Source organism: Dipteris shenzhenensis, chromosome 28 (genome assembly GCF_047967505.1).
Source record: "Dipteris shenzhenensis isolate YYH24624 ecotype China chromosome 28, Dip_SZ_1.0, whole genome shotgun sequence".
In the NCBI taxonomy this organism is placed as follows: domain Eukaryota; kingdom Viridiplantae; phylum Streptophyta; class Polypodiopsida; order Gleicheniales; family Dipteridaceae; genus Dipteris; species Dipteris shenzhenensis.
Window position 1 is genome coordinate 28561575 of NC_141623.1, and position 16960 is coordinate 28578534.

Consider the following 16960-nt stretch of genomic DNA (forward strand, 5'->3'; position numbering starts at 1 on the left):
GTCACTGTAACATCCAATGCAGATCAAATCTTAGAATTGAAAGAATGGATAATGGATCCAAATTTCCACTCCATACAACAAATAGTAATAGGAGCGAAAATGATGATCACAGAAAATATAGATCTCACAATCAGAGCTACAAATGGCGCTATTGCAAGTGTCATATCACTAGAAATAGATAATAACACAAACAACATTTTAAAAAATCATTATCAACAAATGAAAAAATCACACTAAGACGATCAAAACATAGACGGAAGGTATTAAACTCAATATGGTATCATAAAACAACTTTTCCAATCACACTAGCATATGTAATTACGGGACACAAGTCACAAGGATGCACACTCAAAGGAAAGGCTCTTGTAGTAATACAAAATTCATTTGCACCAGGACTAACATATGTCATGCTTTCACCAGTCACCACTCGAAAGAACTTAAGAATCTTAAATAAAATCAATCCATCTGACTTCATTCCAATGCTTACATGAACTTTAAAAAAATAGTAATCAATAGAAAATCCTTTTATTAAATATTCATCATTTAAGAGAAAAGAAACTTTTGATATACAAACTAATATGCAGGATCTATCAAAAAACTTATTTGAAGAACAACCAACAATAAAATATGGCAACATCAGACGAGGTACGTTTTCAATATTAAGCATTGTAGTATTTCTTCACATTAGTTTATATTCTAATTTATAATATATTACTATTTCGCAGATCTTTAATCAATTCAAAAGTAAAGCCCGATTGGCTCAACAAGATCAAGAGAAATCAACAAAAAGAACAAAGGGACAAAATTACTTCTTGTATATAGCTCAAATGCATCTTGCAAACATGGCTGGAAAGGAAGAGGAAAGGAACCAGATGAATACATTTATGGATGGAGCACACTGCAAGACCTTAGGAATTTCATGGATAACAATCAACATGAAGTACTACAATAGAAGGCAGAACATGGGGACAAAGAAATGAGAGCAAACGGTTAGTAACCCAATTTTATTTATAAAAAATGATTAAATTTTAAATTTTAAAAATACAATAAATAACATATACATAATATCAATTCAAACATAATGCAGGTCTAACTAAGTACATAATTCGAAAAATCACAAAAGAGGACGATATCATTACTCCAATGATGTTGAGAATTGAAGCACAAGCTATAATAGATAAGCACTCAGAAGGAATTTCAGCTTATTGCCTTGAACTTCTACACTTTAGCTACAATGTAAGCTTACCCGAACTCCTCAAAATAGATCGTAAGACTGGAAATGTCATACTAGCGGAGTTCAACAACATGTTCCAAACAGATGATTAAAAAAAAGCAAAAGAGTTGCCATTTACCATAGAAGGTATAACTTCCATTATTGATTTAAATTTTGCAAAAGAAGCATATGGCGAACATTTTGAGTTTTTCCCGACCCCAACAAAGTACAATATATTTCAGCCCCCTACAGGTACATTCTTGACTCCATATCTTAAAATACGTACAAACTTCATCTTCTAACACACAAGAAAAACTCATCGTATTTCGTTTTGCTATTTCAAATAGGAAATCGCGAAGAAGACAAAGAAAAAGGCACAAAAGGCCCATATTACATATATTCTATTCTATGTATTGCTACAAAAAAAAGACATATTGGACAAACTAGAAATCTTGAAAAACAGATAGCACAACACCAAACCAATCCTCCATTAAAATTGAAACATGATGTTAACAAGTACAAACCGTTCGACTCGAACTTCAAAACTGAAATCCTAGCCACCACAAACTTTAAAAGTAAAGTGGATACACTCGAAGAGAAATACATAAGAGAACTAAATACAACCGACTCGAAATATGGATACAATAACCTCAGTGGAAATCCAGCATCTACAAAAAAATTTTACTTTCTCAAAAATAGAGACATAATCTAGTATATTTAAGTAGAAATCCATTTTCAATACATGTAAAGGACTTCCTATTTCAAACTATAGTTACATCATACTCTTGAAGGACTCTTAACTCATAACATATATTACTCATTTTTTTTGGTTTTCAAAGCATTACTACTTTTTTTCAATACACATAAAATAATTCATGTATAACATGTATTAAAAAATGCTTACAAAAGCATCATGTTTTTAGTGATATATAACTCCATTTATAACAATTCCAATAATAACCACTTTTAGGTATACTATATAAATTTTCATGTATTGTTACTCTTATAATAATATTATAGTGTATTTCAAAAAATTCTACAATTATAGTGCTCTTCTTCATATCATAATTAATTCTCCTCAAATTGCAAGTTTACATAAATCTAAGTTCTAAATTCACTTTAACAATCAAGTCAAGATGGAAAATATTATTTAACAAATTTTACGAAATAGCACTAAATTCATTCATATATATTCTAGCTCAATACAGCTACCTGCCCGGATCTATTTTGTTTATTTAATGTATTTTAGTAAGCATTGGGTTTGCCCAAGAGACTCCGCGGGTCTTTAGAAACCCAGTAGAGTTGCTTATGCTTGGGCACTGATGACGACATAAGTGTTGCTTTGCTTGCTAAGTATGTCTTCCTTTTGTTTTTCATAAAAGTTTTTGTTTATCTCTTATGTCTTCCTTTTGTTTTTCATAAAAGTTTTTGTTTACCTCTTTTTTCTTCTCTTTCATTTTCTCTTTTGTTTTCTTTGTAGATTTTTTATCTTTAGAACAACAAAAATTCTAAATTTGTATGATTGGACTTATTCTAGTCTTACAAAGGTATATTTTTCTATCACCTTAGCGGACATGCAAATTCTTTGAATTTTCGTCGAAGTGGTGATCAACTGTCCAACTACATCATTTTATCTTACACGGGTGCAGAAGCCCCAACAGCTATTCTTATTCTCATTTATTCTTATTATTATTTTAATTCTTTTCTTTTTATTAATTTTATTTTTTTATTTTTTATTTTTAATTATGTCTCTCTCTCTGTTTCTCCCCCTTAATTTTATTTTATTTTTAATTTTATTTCTTTAAAAAGTATGCTTTTGTGCTTTGTTTTAGTTGCTCTCCTTGGTTTATTTCACCATATGACCGCTTAATTATTTATTTATTTTTTAAATTATTGGTAACTTTCCTTTTCTCTTTCTCTTTCTTTGGTGCTTCTAGGTTGATTAAGCTCTTACAGTGGCCTTGGGACCCTGGCTAACCCTAACTGTAATCGCCAGTTTGGGGGTATATTGGCATTAGCAATACATGCTCTGATGAATTCGCCTTTTGGAAACCAACAGGGTGATCTCCTGGGATGTCATCTGGCTCCTGTGACATTCCGTTTTAGTAGTAAGGGAGGAGTTACCTTGGGACGAGTAACAACTGTGCAAGCAAGCCCCCCCCTAAATACTAGTCTCACTCCTGCTAGAGTTAGGGGATATAACAAGGGAGAAACTACCTTGGGATGGGCAGGGAGAGTGCAAGCAAGTTCCCCAATGTTGGATCGTTTGACCTCACCGAACAACATTGGAAATTCTAGTGATGGTCTTGTCTCTTTGGTAGGTGATTTAGTTGGGTCTAGCTCAATAAATCAAAACAAAAAAGTTAGAAGAAACATATATAGAGAAAGGTATAACTTTTTAGCTAGGTCAAACATGAATAATCTTCATGATTTTGGGGAAGGTAACATTAATTGGTCTAACTTTAAGGCTTTATTAGTTAGCACTCATTATACTAACAATAACATAAGAATTCTTAATAAACTAAGATGTCTTAGAAACCAGCATCTCAAGACTTCAGTTCTATTCATGCCACGCAAGTAATTTATGTTGTCTATAACATACATAGTAGTAATATGCTTTATGTAGGACAAACCTATAGGACAGCTTTTATTCATTTTCAAGAACATGTTAGGGAAGCTAGAAAAGTTCATAGGAAAAATTCCTTAATTGAGAATTCGAAACCCTTATATGCAGCAATGGCAAAGTCTGGTTTTGAATCTTTTCGTTGCTTTCCCATTGAGCATATAGAGGGCCATTTTAATAATGCCAAGGACTTTTACAAGGCTGCTCGTCCTCGTGAATTGTTTTGGATGAGAACTTTACACACTTTCTTCCCAAGAGGTTTTAATTTGGAAGGAAAATCAACTCTTCGTAAAAATAAAAGAACCCTTTGATGTGGAGAACTCATATCAAGCCCTTTAACATTCATCATTACCAACATAGTCATACATCTAACATCGTATGGAAACCTAAAGTTATGTTACAAGGTTGTCCTAGCTCTCCTGCAATCTCACATGTAGTTCGTGAGTCGCCTCCCTCACTTCCTCTTCCTCCACTTCCTCCTCCTTTAGTTCCAAAAACTTCCTCAGTTCCAAGAGTTTTTGCTTCTTGAGACTATAAAAGAAGACTACTCTACCTAGATAGATTAATGTCATTGGGTCTTTTTTCAATAAAAGTTTTTGAAAAATATAATGTCAAAGTTCTTTTTAAACATCAATACACCTTGGAAAACTTCTCTTTTGAGGATTTGAATCTAAATAAGCTCCATTATATACAACTTAAAACTTTGTTGGATCGCTACTTAAGAGTAAAAGCTTCCTTTCAAAGAAAAGAAGTCTATCTAAACAAGGAACTCTTGATTTGTATTTTTACTTCTCCCTCACTTGACAAGATAGGCTTAAACTTCATTTTGAAGTCTCCTGAAGTAATGGATTCTCTCCATCATTTTGTGAGAAGAATTTGGAAGCATCCAGTAATAGCTTGGAAATATGTAAAAACTTTAGGACAAAAGGCTTTCAACTATGGAGAGATAGGTAAAAGGCTTTCAGAGTACTCTTATGTCTTCCTTTTGTTTTTCATAAAAGTTTTTGTTTGACTCTTTTTTCTTCTCTTTCATTTTCTCTTTTATTTTCTTTGTAAATTTTTGATCTTTAGAATAACAAAAATTCTAAATTTGTATGATTGGACTTATTCTAGTCTTACAAAGGTCTATTTTCTGTTTTCATGGAGTCCTTGTCTGCCGAGAAGCAGCGCCAAGAACTCGAGGCATTTGTCATCCAGGCCTATAAGAATTCCCCCTTCGGCTTCGATTTGATTGTTTCAGCGTTTCTGCAGGCCCTTCACAGCCTCCGCCGCTTTTCCGGTGAGTCCCCTGCATCTCGATCCTTGCCTCAACTCCTTGGTTCGTGCAGGCTTTCGGCATTCGTCCTTCATTTGTTCAGCCGGAGAAATCTTGTGGCAGAATCTGTTTTCCTAACACGATCTCTCGATAGTTGACCTTCTCATCATGCAGTTTGTACCCCTTTCCCAAGTATTCTGTTCACAAAGGATGGCGATAAGGATTTTGCCGCAGTTGAAGCAGCCGTCCATCATTTTCCTGATATCCATAGAGAATTCCGTTCATCCACGGAGAGGCAAGCTGTACCTTCAGAAAGTCTAGAAGATCCAGTGAAATCTTTGATCAAAATACCTTTGGAATCTTTGAAGCTTCTACATTGGTTGCTGAGACTTCGATACCATGTGCAACCGGTGGTAGATCCAGTCCTTGAGCTGCCAAGGGAATTGCCATGGAGATTGCAGGGGAGCGGCGGAGATGGAGCTGCAGGCTCAGGACAATTACCAGATTATATTTTGAAGGTGCTCTTCTGCTCTCATCCTGATATGCCCCCTGATTCGTACACATTATTAATTGTTTGTCTGTAAAAGATTCACAGCATACAGAGTCATCGGCTCCATGTCTAGGTTGGGCCAATCGTTCACGATGTGGCAAGCTCATGGAAGATCCATTGGACCTGTGTGATGTCTTGAAAGGTTCATTTTTGTTGGTGTATGCCATGGGGCCAAATTCCATATAGATACAAAGCTGCTACAAGAAGAGAGTAGCAGCCTACGTGGTGGTCATCATGGTTTTCGAGAGTTTACCTAGGCATCGTCAACTCCCATGGCGTAAAGTCCCTACTTGTATATAAACACCGTGAGTAAGAATCTGTCACATCCATTCCCTACGAACGATGTGGCTTGCCACTGTTACAAATCTAAAAGGACTATTCTTTTGATTGCAAACCCCAACAATCCCCCCTCAAACAGAAGATGGGAGATGCAGAAACAAGTTCATTCATCCAATGGACAATTGTTGCAAAGCATGAACTCCTAGACAAAGGGATCCACCAAAAAGCTGCCAGAAGCAAAGTCCATCAATAGAGAACTTCCATGAAACGATTTCTTCCTTCCGGGCAGAAAAGTCACTGGAGAATTTGTCCAAATTGACGAATCGATCATCACAAGGCTGCAAACCACTACAAAACTGCGAACCAAAAATCTTAGAAAAACAGGAAAACTACAAATCAACGGAGCGTATGCCCACTCATCCTCAGCTGCATCTTTTTCAACACACAAGCCTGCAAACTCTTGCACAACAGTATTCACAGCGTCTTTCTTCTCAGACTCTTCTTTCTTTTCTCTGCATCCTTTTTCTTCTTGTAGCTTAAGTCGTCCTTGTGTCCGGGCTTGCCACAATAGCTGCACTTGAATTTATGGGTCTTGCTTTTGCTCAAATAGGCATGATCCTGATTTTCAAACAGGGAAGAGAGTCGTCTTTCTTCATCAAGCAGGGTAGAAATCATTTCATTCAGAGTCACATCGCTGCTAACATTAGGACTTCTGCTATGTCATGATATGCCGGAGATAGACTAGGCATCAGCACAGCTTTAGAATCGTCTTCATCAGATTGAACACCCAGGTCGATTGACCATAAATTACTCAGATGTTCACCAAGCTTGTCTCCATCTGACACTCGCAATCTGAAAAACTCTTGCTTTAGTAAGACTGGAAGAGGGTTTTGATTGCAACCCAATTCTCTGCAGCAGTCTTTGTCAAGTCAAGGTGGCAATTGTATTTGCTTTCTAGAGTTCTTCCAGGGATGCCAAGAGCCCTCTCATTCCTGATTCCTTAGTTATGAATCTTCTCACCACCTGATTGTTGCTGGGCTTTTACTCATTACCTGCAACAACTGACCAAACAAACTGCAAGTTGCCATGCTGGAAAGTTAGAACCAGTGAACTTCTCAATCTTGGACGAGCTCTCTGAGATCCACTCCATGTGCTCTGATACTAACTGAAGAAAATAGAATCGAAATTCAAAATGAAAAAAAGGCGATTCACCAATATTGCCAATTCAATTGTAGGAGAACTGATTATAGAATCAAGTTAACATAGCAAACACAATAGATTCAACGCAATAGAGGAACAACAAAGGTTTTGGCAAACAAAGCTACCACCACATCAATCAGGTCTTCTCCATAAATGTCCCCTCAGGCATACCTGCCTTTTTGGGGCTCACAAGGGATAAGATATCGTCATCTGCACCAAAGGCTAACACCCACAAAACAAAAAACGTCATGCTCTTGTAGAAAGCATTGCTTGAGCGTGGGAGAAAACCGCCATCACCAAACAGCCCTTAATCAAGCCACGAGTGAGTGATGACACTTGAATAGGTGTGCACCTCCAAAGTTGATTGGACCATCTCACAAGGCCAACCACACACTGCAAAGCATCAAAGGCTTGCTCTGCCAGGGACGTCTTCACATTTCAGAGATATCTATGGCCAACATGTTGTTGATCACTGCCCCATTCGTGAGCCCCTATATGAGGAGGATTGCTGGCTGGAAGGAGAATGGGCTGCTGTCCTTCCTGAAGGACCTCTCCTAAACTACAATGGAGTTCTTGTTAGAAATCTACCAACAGAGGGTACGCACAATGGAAGACTGATAGAATAGCCTAGAAGCTCACACAGTGTGTGGGGGGTGTGGAATCACAAACTTCTTAACTTAATGTGCATCACATAGATGTGCAGACTCATTAATAGACAATGAACCAGCCAGATGTAGAAACCACCAAAATAATATATTTCCATCCAAAGCTATGGACCCAATACAAAAGAGATAGATCCAGAGTCCCACCAATGGTGTGGTCCTGTACAAGGTACTTCTATCTGCCGGCTATCTCTAGACTCGAGCCCGCGTGCTCCACCTCGAGCATGTGTTCTTTGTCCAGAATGATCTTAGCAACCTTCTGCCCTGGAAGACAGTCTAGGTTCAGCCTCTCCCTGGAGCTAAGTCTGCAGCAACCCCTCTCTCCTTCACTTCCTGTTCTAGAGGCCCAAGGATATATGCTGCTCCTTTCTGTTCCTCCAAAAGCTGCAAGGCTGGATGATTTGTGAGGCATCAAGTCCCATTGAAGGTCCTAAGACATTTTCCCATCATCCCCAGAATACAACACATGTTCCGATGCAACTCCATTGTGCAACTAAAAGGCGAGCTGATTCTCCAGGTTCTGGATCCTTGTCTGATTCCGTGTCTCATACTGACTCTTCAATATGTTCCAGGCCACAATTGCCTTAGATGTATGCTGAATCAAGGTCAAAACACTATCAGTAGTACTTGTAACCAGGGCACATAGAGCATCTGCGTTCTTGTGTTTCCAAGCTTCCTATCTGCCGGCTATCTCTAGAGACTCGAGCCCGCATGCTCCAGCTCGAGTGTCTGTAGACTCTCTGTCCAGAATGATCTCAGCAACCTTCTGCCCTGGAAGACAGTCTAGGTTCAGTCTCTCCCTGGAGCTAAGTCTGCAGCAACACCTATAGGCTGCTCCTTTCTGCTCCTCCAAAAGCTGCAAAGTTGGATGAATTTGTGAGGCATCAAGCCTCTCCTTTTATAGGCCCCCAAGGGCTGGAAAACCTACCGACCCAGCAGCCTTGAATGGCCGACTGCTGGTTGGTTCACTTCCCCCCCCTGGCTGACTTGGTTGGCTGGTCCAACCAGCCCTATATAAGGGCCTATGACAGGCCCTTTTTGGGCTAGTCTCTTTGAAACTGGCCTTCAATAAATCAAAGGGCAGTAAAACTAGTAAGTAACCAGTCAACACTGTTACATTAACAGTTCAGCAAAAGTAGTACCAGCAGATTGGGAGCTAGAGTGCCCCTGCACCAAGACAAAGACACAGATTGGCCCCAAACCTTGGCGCCCCTTTTGGTATTTCTTAATTAAGTGAGAGGCCCTGAAATCCAGGCTACATAAAGGATACACTCCTTACAATTGGGGCATTCCACATCCCAGTGAGCAACCACGTACCCTGCATAGCCCTTACTGTTCACCGTGTTGGAGATAAGTGCACACTAAGTGTACTATTTCCTAGTCTACATTTGTCTAAGTCTAAGTCTAAGTCTAGTCTTTATGTCTTGAGTGTGTGCCATGTGGCACTTCTACAATTATCCCATAAGCACTCTTGCTTTATGTCTTGTACTTTGGCCCATATATTCATGGGTCACATCATTGTAATCTATCTGTCTAGCTTGTGTCTTGTCTACACTCTTCTCAAGGTATTTCTTGTCTTTCAATCTTGTTATTTCATTTCCAGTTTCTAGTTCTAGTTCTTGCTTCCATATTCCAACATGGTATCAGAGCTAGGTTGATCCCTCTTCTCTCCCCTCAGTCTGCCTCTTCTCAGATCTCTCCCCCGCTGCAGATCTGCCCCTCTTCTCAGATTTCTCCCTCTTCTCATTTCTCCCTCTTTCTGCCCCGCCATTGCACGCCAGATCTGTGTATTTCCGCTCCAGATCTGCGCCAGATCTGCGCTCCAGATCTGCGCACCATTTCTGCCAGATCTGAGCGCCAGATCTGCGCAGTTCAGCCACAGATCTGAGCGCCATTTCTGCCAGATCTGAGCGCCAGATCTGTGCAGTCCTGCTGTCACTCCTGCACCCGCTCCAGCTGTCGCTCCTGCATCAACGTACCTGCTATCTGTACAGATCAGCACCGTCCGTACGCCGTCCGTACGTCATCCGCACTCCGTACTCCATACATTGTCGTCCGTACTCCGTACTCCGCTGTCCGTACAGTCCGTACGACTGTACGGAATCCGTACCTGCACAGGCCGACTTCTCCAGCTGCTGTTCGAAATCCGCTCCATCTTCACGGAGATCTGCGCCATCTGTTCGACCTCTTGGACTGCGCCCTTTTTTTGCACCTCTACCTCTGCCTGGGATTAAGGTACTGTGCTTTGCCTCTTTCAGTTTGCTGAGCAGTCTCTCTTTTTTGCTGGTTCCTCCTGCTTCGATGGGCTGTCATATGCTATGGCCTTGACAAAGTGGTGAGAGAACCGGCTTCTTGGATCTCTCCTCTCATTTATTTCTGCAATATTGTAAGGGAATAGACACTGCCCTTGCATCCTAGCAAGAGGTAAGACCTTCCCACATGGCATCTTCTTCTCATTCTCTCATATCTATCGACAAATTCAATGGGTCCAACTTTCATACTTGGCAAATCAAAATCAAGTGCCATCTTATGAAAGAAGGTCTTTGGGACATTGTTCACCGTGCTGCTCCCGAAGGTCCCTCTGAGCAAGTTGTCACTGCCAAGAACGACAAAGCCTATGCTATCATATTGCTCGGCCTTGTAGATGATTACATTCATCACATCTCCGACATACAGTCTGCTCCTCAAGCATGGATCACTTTGGATACCCTTTTTGGAGCCCGATCTAAAAACTCTAAGATTGCACTTATGATCTCATTCTTTGATCTACATATGCAGGAAGGAGCTACTATAGCCTCTCATGTCAATTATCTTCGCAGTCTTATGGTTCAACTTGCGTCAGTCAAGTCTCCCATCTCCGAAGATATTGCTATTGCTGTGCTTCTCAAAAGCTTACTTGACACCTATGCTACTCTTGTCACTACCTTCAAGTATCATAATAATCCTTCTCTTGAGGGTATCATCAATGCTCTCCAAGAGGAAGAAAGAACTCAACAACGAAAGGTAACTGACACTGCATTTTTAGCAAAGAAAGGAAGTTCTAAGGTAAGAAAGCCTTGCACCCATTGTGGCAAAACTAATCATATGGAGAAGGACTGTTTCAAGGCTCATCCATGCACCATTTGTGGCCGTGATAATCACCGGGAGAGGGACTGCTACTCCAAAACCTCTACATCAGCCCCTACATCTACCTCAGCCCATGTTGCTGCAACATCTCCATCAGCTGATTTTGTTGTTCCTTCCTCACATGATGAGAAGTGGGCTTTCTGATTACTTCTATGTCTTGTCTACCACCTTGACCACCGATGATGTAGGTCAATTAGAAATGTCTCTTCAATAGAGTGTCTCTTGTGAAGGGTTGTGCGTCATAGGAAGTGTCCCGTCGAAAGGGCGTACCCTTCCACAAGTGTCCATTCATCAAACCATCCATAAGTCTAGAAATAGAGAAAGGAATACGTCACAGATCGTGACATCCCCTCCCACTCAAAATAAGGCCTTGGTGGAGATAATGAACTGATGTAGAAAATATCACTGTAAATTCTGAAAATACTGCTGTAAAATGTCAAGGTATTGCTGTAAATCTTCATCAGATTGCCAAGTAGCGTCGGAGTCGTCCAGATCTCGCAAAGAACAAGGAATTCCGTGATAAGTCGATGTCGAGTCTCTCGCTGTCAATGGTTCAGAATACGCTCAGGAATAAGGAGAACATAATCGTCTTCGATTTCTGGGACATAACACCTGCAGGAGGAACTGCTTCATCGCCTGGAATGTACGTCTTTAGCCAAGAAACATGAAATGTTGGATGGATTTTACCCCATGATGGTGGTAATTCCAATTTGTAACTTAAAGGTGAATTTTTCTTGACGATCTGGAAAGGTCCATAGTATCTTGGTGGCAACTTAGGAAACACAGACTTAACCGTCTTATAGCGATGTGGGGCTACAAATAATAGCACCATGTCACCAGTGTTAAATTCTAGGTGACGTCTATGTTTGTTGGTAGACCGTTGATACCGCTCTTGCGCTTTTCGCATATGATCCCTGACTTGGAGTAGAATGTCTTGCATTTCTTGAACCAGTTGATCAGCTAGGGCCACTCGATGTTGAAGTACAAAATTCGTTGGTACAATCGGAGTGTGTCCATAAGCTGCTTGGAATGGAGTCATGCTGATGGCACTAAGGAAAGAGTTATTATAAGCAAACTCAAGGAGTGGTAGATACTCTTCCCAAGTTGCTAGGCGTGACTGAATATAATGTCGAAGCATTTCTTCCAGAACTTGGTTGACTCTTTCAGTCTGGCCATCTGATTCTGGGTGGTAGGCTGAACTGAACAGTAAAGTTGTACCCAAAGATTCGAACAGTGAAATCCAAAAGTGACTGGTAAACTTAGGATCTTTGTCGGATATGATATTCTTGGGCAATCCATGGTGTCGGAAGATGTGTTGTATGAAGAGTTTGGCTATGTCCGGAGCCTGTGCATTGCTTTTGCAAGCAACAAAGTGTGCCATTTTGGACAATCGATCAACAATTACCATAATCTGAGTGTTACCTCGGGAGGATCGTGGTAGTGTTGTAATGAAATCCATGGAAATACTTTCCCACCTTTCAGTTGGAACTGGAAGAGGCTGAAGAAGTCCTGTTGGAAGTCGTTGGCTTGCTTTCATTTGTTGACAAGATAAGCAAGATGTAACCATTTTGATGACGTCGCTTTTCATTTGAGGCCAGTAGTATGTTGCATTGAGTAACCTATAAGTCTTATTGATGCCTGGATGGGCATCATAAGGAACTACATGATGCTCTTTTAACAAAAGACGTCGAACATCCTTGTCATGTGGTACACAGACACGATCTTGATAATGCAGAAGGTCGTCCGTATAAGAATAGGATGAGAAAATCTTTTGTTCGGAAGTCGAAGGTTGATCTTTTGAAAGAACTTGTACTGCTGTGTCGAAGTCTTTATCATTGAAATACTTTCCTTTGAATGAATTCGGAACATCCACAGATAATGTAGAGATTACCATAGCTGATGCTAGAGGTAACCTGCTGAGAGCATCTGCAACTACATTGCGTAGTCCTGGAATGTACTCAATGGTCATGTGAAAGTTGGCCAGAAACTCAACCCAGCGTGCTTGTCGAGCGTTCACGACTGGCTGAGTAAAGATATACTTTAAAGAGTGATGGTCTGTCTTGACCACCGAGTCGGCTCCCATGAGATAATGTTTCCAAGAGCGATAAGCATGTACAACGGCAAGAAACTCCTTATCATAAACCGGGTATCGGGTTTGGATATCAGAATGTTTATGGCTGTCAAAAGCAATAACTCTGCCTTCTTGCATCAAGACTGCTTCTGTAGTGATGTCGGAAGCGTCGGTCATGACCTCAAATGGAAGGTTTGGGTCAGTAATAGCCATAACTGGTGTGGTAGTGAGGGCTTGCTTGAGTTGTTGGAAACTATTTGATCGAAGAGGTCATCGATGCGAGGCAATGGATACTTGTTTTTGAGAGTGAGCTTGTTGAGGGCTCGGTAGTCGATGCAGAGGCCCATTGACTCATTCTTTTTTTCCACAAGTAGTACAGGAGATCCGAAAGGGCTGCGACTGGGCCGAATGTGACCTTTGTCGAGTAGCTCGGTCACCTGTCTTTGGATTTTTTCATTTTGAGTGTAAGAAACCCGATAAGGAGGTTTCAACGGTGGATTACTGCCGGGAATAAGTTCGATTGGGTGATCCACTGGTCGTCGAGGTGGTAACTGCTTTGGCAATTCCTGTGGAAAAATATCCAGGTAAGGCTGGAAAAAAGGTTGGTTGAGGTATTCAGGGGGATCCTTTGTTGGTGTCTCCTCTACTGCCGTAACCAACAAAAGTGAAGTCTTTACTTGGTGTTTACGAACCCACTTCTTTACTTGTAGGGCAGAGGCAACTGGGGTTGAAGGAGAGTCCCTAGAACCAGTTAGCTCAATAAGTTTTCCTGGTGGACAAACTGGATAGTATGGCTGCGAAAACTGATTGATGGATCATAGTCGTAGAGCCACTGTTGTCCAAGTATGACATCGTACCGAGAAAGAGGCATGATGTCGAAGTTCAACTTGTCCGTATAATGTTGGATGCGAAAAGACAAGTTTTTGATCCTGGTGTTGCACAAGAAAGTAGTTCATGCCTGAGGTGTCCTTGAAAGGTCGGGTGAATTACCAGGGGTTTCCATGCTTTAAGGGAGTGTCTTTCATTTGCTGTAATTTGATAATGACAAGAGAATCCTTAAAAGCAGAATGGAAAGACTCCACCTGGCGACGATTTAATCTGCCAAATTGTTGCGTAGAAGAGGCCTGCAGATTTCTGTCCGGAGGTCCATGTTGCAATGGGTGGCGAGGAGCAGATCTGGGCCTTGCATTTAATAGGCTGTCTTCATCGCGATAGGAGGCTGAAACTGCTGCTGATATGGCAGGAAAAAGGTGGTGAACCAAGGAGAGCAGGCTATCAATGGCGCAAACTGGTTGCAGGCTGGAAAGGAACAGAGCTGCAAAACCAGCGGGGCTGCAAATGGCAAAGGTGGCTGGCAGCGAAAAAGGCGAGGGGCTGGCAGCGAAAATGGCGAGGCGAGGCAAGGCTGGCAGCGAAAATGGTGCGGGCTGGCAGCGAGATGGCGCGGCAAGGCTGGCAGCGAATGGCGCGGGCTGGCAGCGAAATGGCGCGGGCTGGCAGCGAGATGGCGCGGGCTGGCAGCGAACCGGTGCGGGCTGGCAGAGAAATGGCAAGGGAAGAGGGCAGATCCTGCGTGCAAATCCGTACGGACGTCAAAGGGTGCATCCCCTTTCCGTTTGTGGCTGCCTAGGTTGGGTGGTTGCCCAAAAATTAAATGGTGGGTTTATTTAACCCTAGGGTAGCTAGGGTAAACCTAAGGTTTGGGGCTGGGTTTTTCCATTTTAACCCCTCTAGGTACCTTTTTATAAGTGCTTGGTGCCTAAAAGGTGTGCCTATTCGAAGGGGTGTGACCCTTGGAATAGGTGCACCTTTTCATGAAGGGGTGTGTCCCTGTTTTTAAAACGGGTGTCCCTACATGAATAGGTGTGTCCTTTTGTCCACGATGGGGTGTGTCCCTTGGGTGAGGAGTCGAGACTCTTCATCAAAAGGTGTGTCCGATGGTGGAAAAGGTGCGTCCCTTGGTTTTGGGACAGCCCAAGCACCTGAAAAGACACAATTTTTGTCGTGTCCATTCACATCAACTCGTGATGTGTGGGAGATGGAGAGGCCATAGATGACTTTAGGCAGGGTTGGCGCGAGAAATTTTTACGCTCATCCTCTCCATCTCTTCCATGCACAATGTGCACGGATATCCTTCTAGCGGTAAAGATGTATCAGATCGGCGCTAAAAGGTGGGGGGCATTTCCTACAGGTAGGAGCGAATTTTGCTCTGATACCACTGTAAGAAATGCTAGATTTACTATATTTAGAAATGTGCTAAGGAACAGAAAGGAGACTGAAATAGCAGAGAACAAGGAATAATTGTATTCCTTGAATGTCTGTAGGGTATCCGTTGTGTGTCATCCATACAATTGGGCCTCTCTTATATAGAGAGTGAAGAGTCACACATGAAAAGGTGTGTACTCCAAAGTGTATGTGCATGAAGAGGTGTGTACCCCTTGTGAAGGGTGTGACCCTTGATGAGAGGGTACATTACAATAGAAATGTCTCTTCAATAGAGTGTCTCTTGTGAAGGGTTGTGCGTCATAGGAAGTGTCCCGTCGAAAGGCAAGGGTTGTGCCTCATAGGAAGTGTCCCGTCGAAAGGCTATACCCTTCCACAAGTGTCCATTCATCAAACCATCCATAAGTCTAGAAATAGAGAAAGGAATACGTCACAGATCGTGACACTTGGCCATACAGTTCCCCATAGCTGTTACCAGTGCCCAATTAGTCATCCATTTGCTCAAAGTAGAGAAAGAAAGCATACCAAAGCTTTCTCCATTGTCCAGGACTGCCATGACCAATAGTCTCTCACCCTATGGGTCGCACCTATCGTGATACAAAACTTGTTTCCCAAAAGAGATCTAGCAACACAATACAACAAACACTATGGTAGTCACACCTGTACCATTCCTCTCGGGGTTCCAGGGATACTTCTCATTCCAAGCATGGATTCCCGACCCCAGCATACTCAGCAATGAGGCTGTAACAAAGATGTGTCATCTGCCTAGCAACCATGGCCTGCAAGTGACCCATCTCCTAGAGAACCAAAAAAACATATTCCCACACAGAACATGTTACTTGCCAAAGCCAGCAAATAGAATACACAATGAGTACAAACCCACTCGCATTCAGTGCTCTTCCCACACTCCATAGGCATTAGTATCACAACACATTAGCCCTGCGGGGTTCTGCTTTCACACCCATGTGACCATAGGCATCCATACTCAGTGCAAACACTTGCATCTAACCCGAGAGGGTTAACTAGCAGCCCACACAAGGCCACACACTCCTCAGAAAATCGCAAGTGTCCACTGACTCACTGGAATACCCAAACAATGGGTTAAAGCATCACTGAACTGCCCATAGTGATCATAAGCATGAACAACCTCTGCAAGCATTCATTGTGAATCACCCTGTCAACTAGGCTTCTCCAAAACACTTGTACTCAGCTTAGGGCTCTTTCTAAGACTAGGCTTCTCCAAAACACTTGTGCTCAGCTTAGGACTCTTTCTAAGACTTGGTCACACAGTCCCCTGCAAATGCTTCATGTGCCCACTTGTACACCCACCTGCTCACTGCAGTGAGAAATGCATATCTACTCAGCCAACACCGAAAGAGCCTAAAACAAAGGGATGACCACCGAGTTCCAATGGGATCCGCTATCCCTTCACTAACAATTTGTAGATACCAGCCAGCTCACCCAGAGCAGTTCATGGTCATCTAACAAAAACACTGACATAATTGGAAGCAGCCCATGAGCATTTGACAGAAACAGCCTGTTCGCCTCAGCTATTCTGTCAGTATAACTGGCGAAACAGTCTGTGCATATCTCGTACAAAGGGCAGTAAACACACAGCCGTACGTGTGGCAACCCTCACATGTAGCAGCACGTACTTATGGCAGCCCGTACAATAGTCGTACCCCTGTCACCAGCATTTATTGCTCCGTACACAGCCGTACCAGTAGCACGTGAAGTCCCCGTACACAGCCGTACTAG

General features: G+C 42.0%; 1 protein-coding gene across 1 annotated transcript in view; it reads left to right on the forward strand.

Moving 5' to 3' along the window:
* The first annotated feature begins 4970 nt into the window (after nt 1-4970).
* LOC147883410 (uncharacterized) overlaps nt 4971-16960 on the forward strand; it is a 45232-nt gene continuing 33242 nt past the window's right edge. Inside the window, exons 1-2 of the mRNA XM_087399939.1 lie at nt 4971-5115; nt 5266-5609. Coding sequence (XP_087256065.1) covers nt 4977-5115; nt 5266-5609 — 483 coding nt within the window. The 5' untranslated portion in view covers nt 4971-4976. The remainder of the gene's footprint in view (nt 5116-5265; nt 5610-16960) is intronic.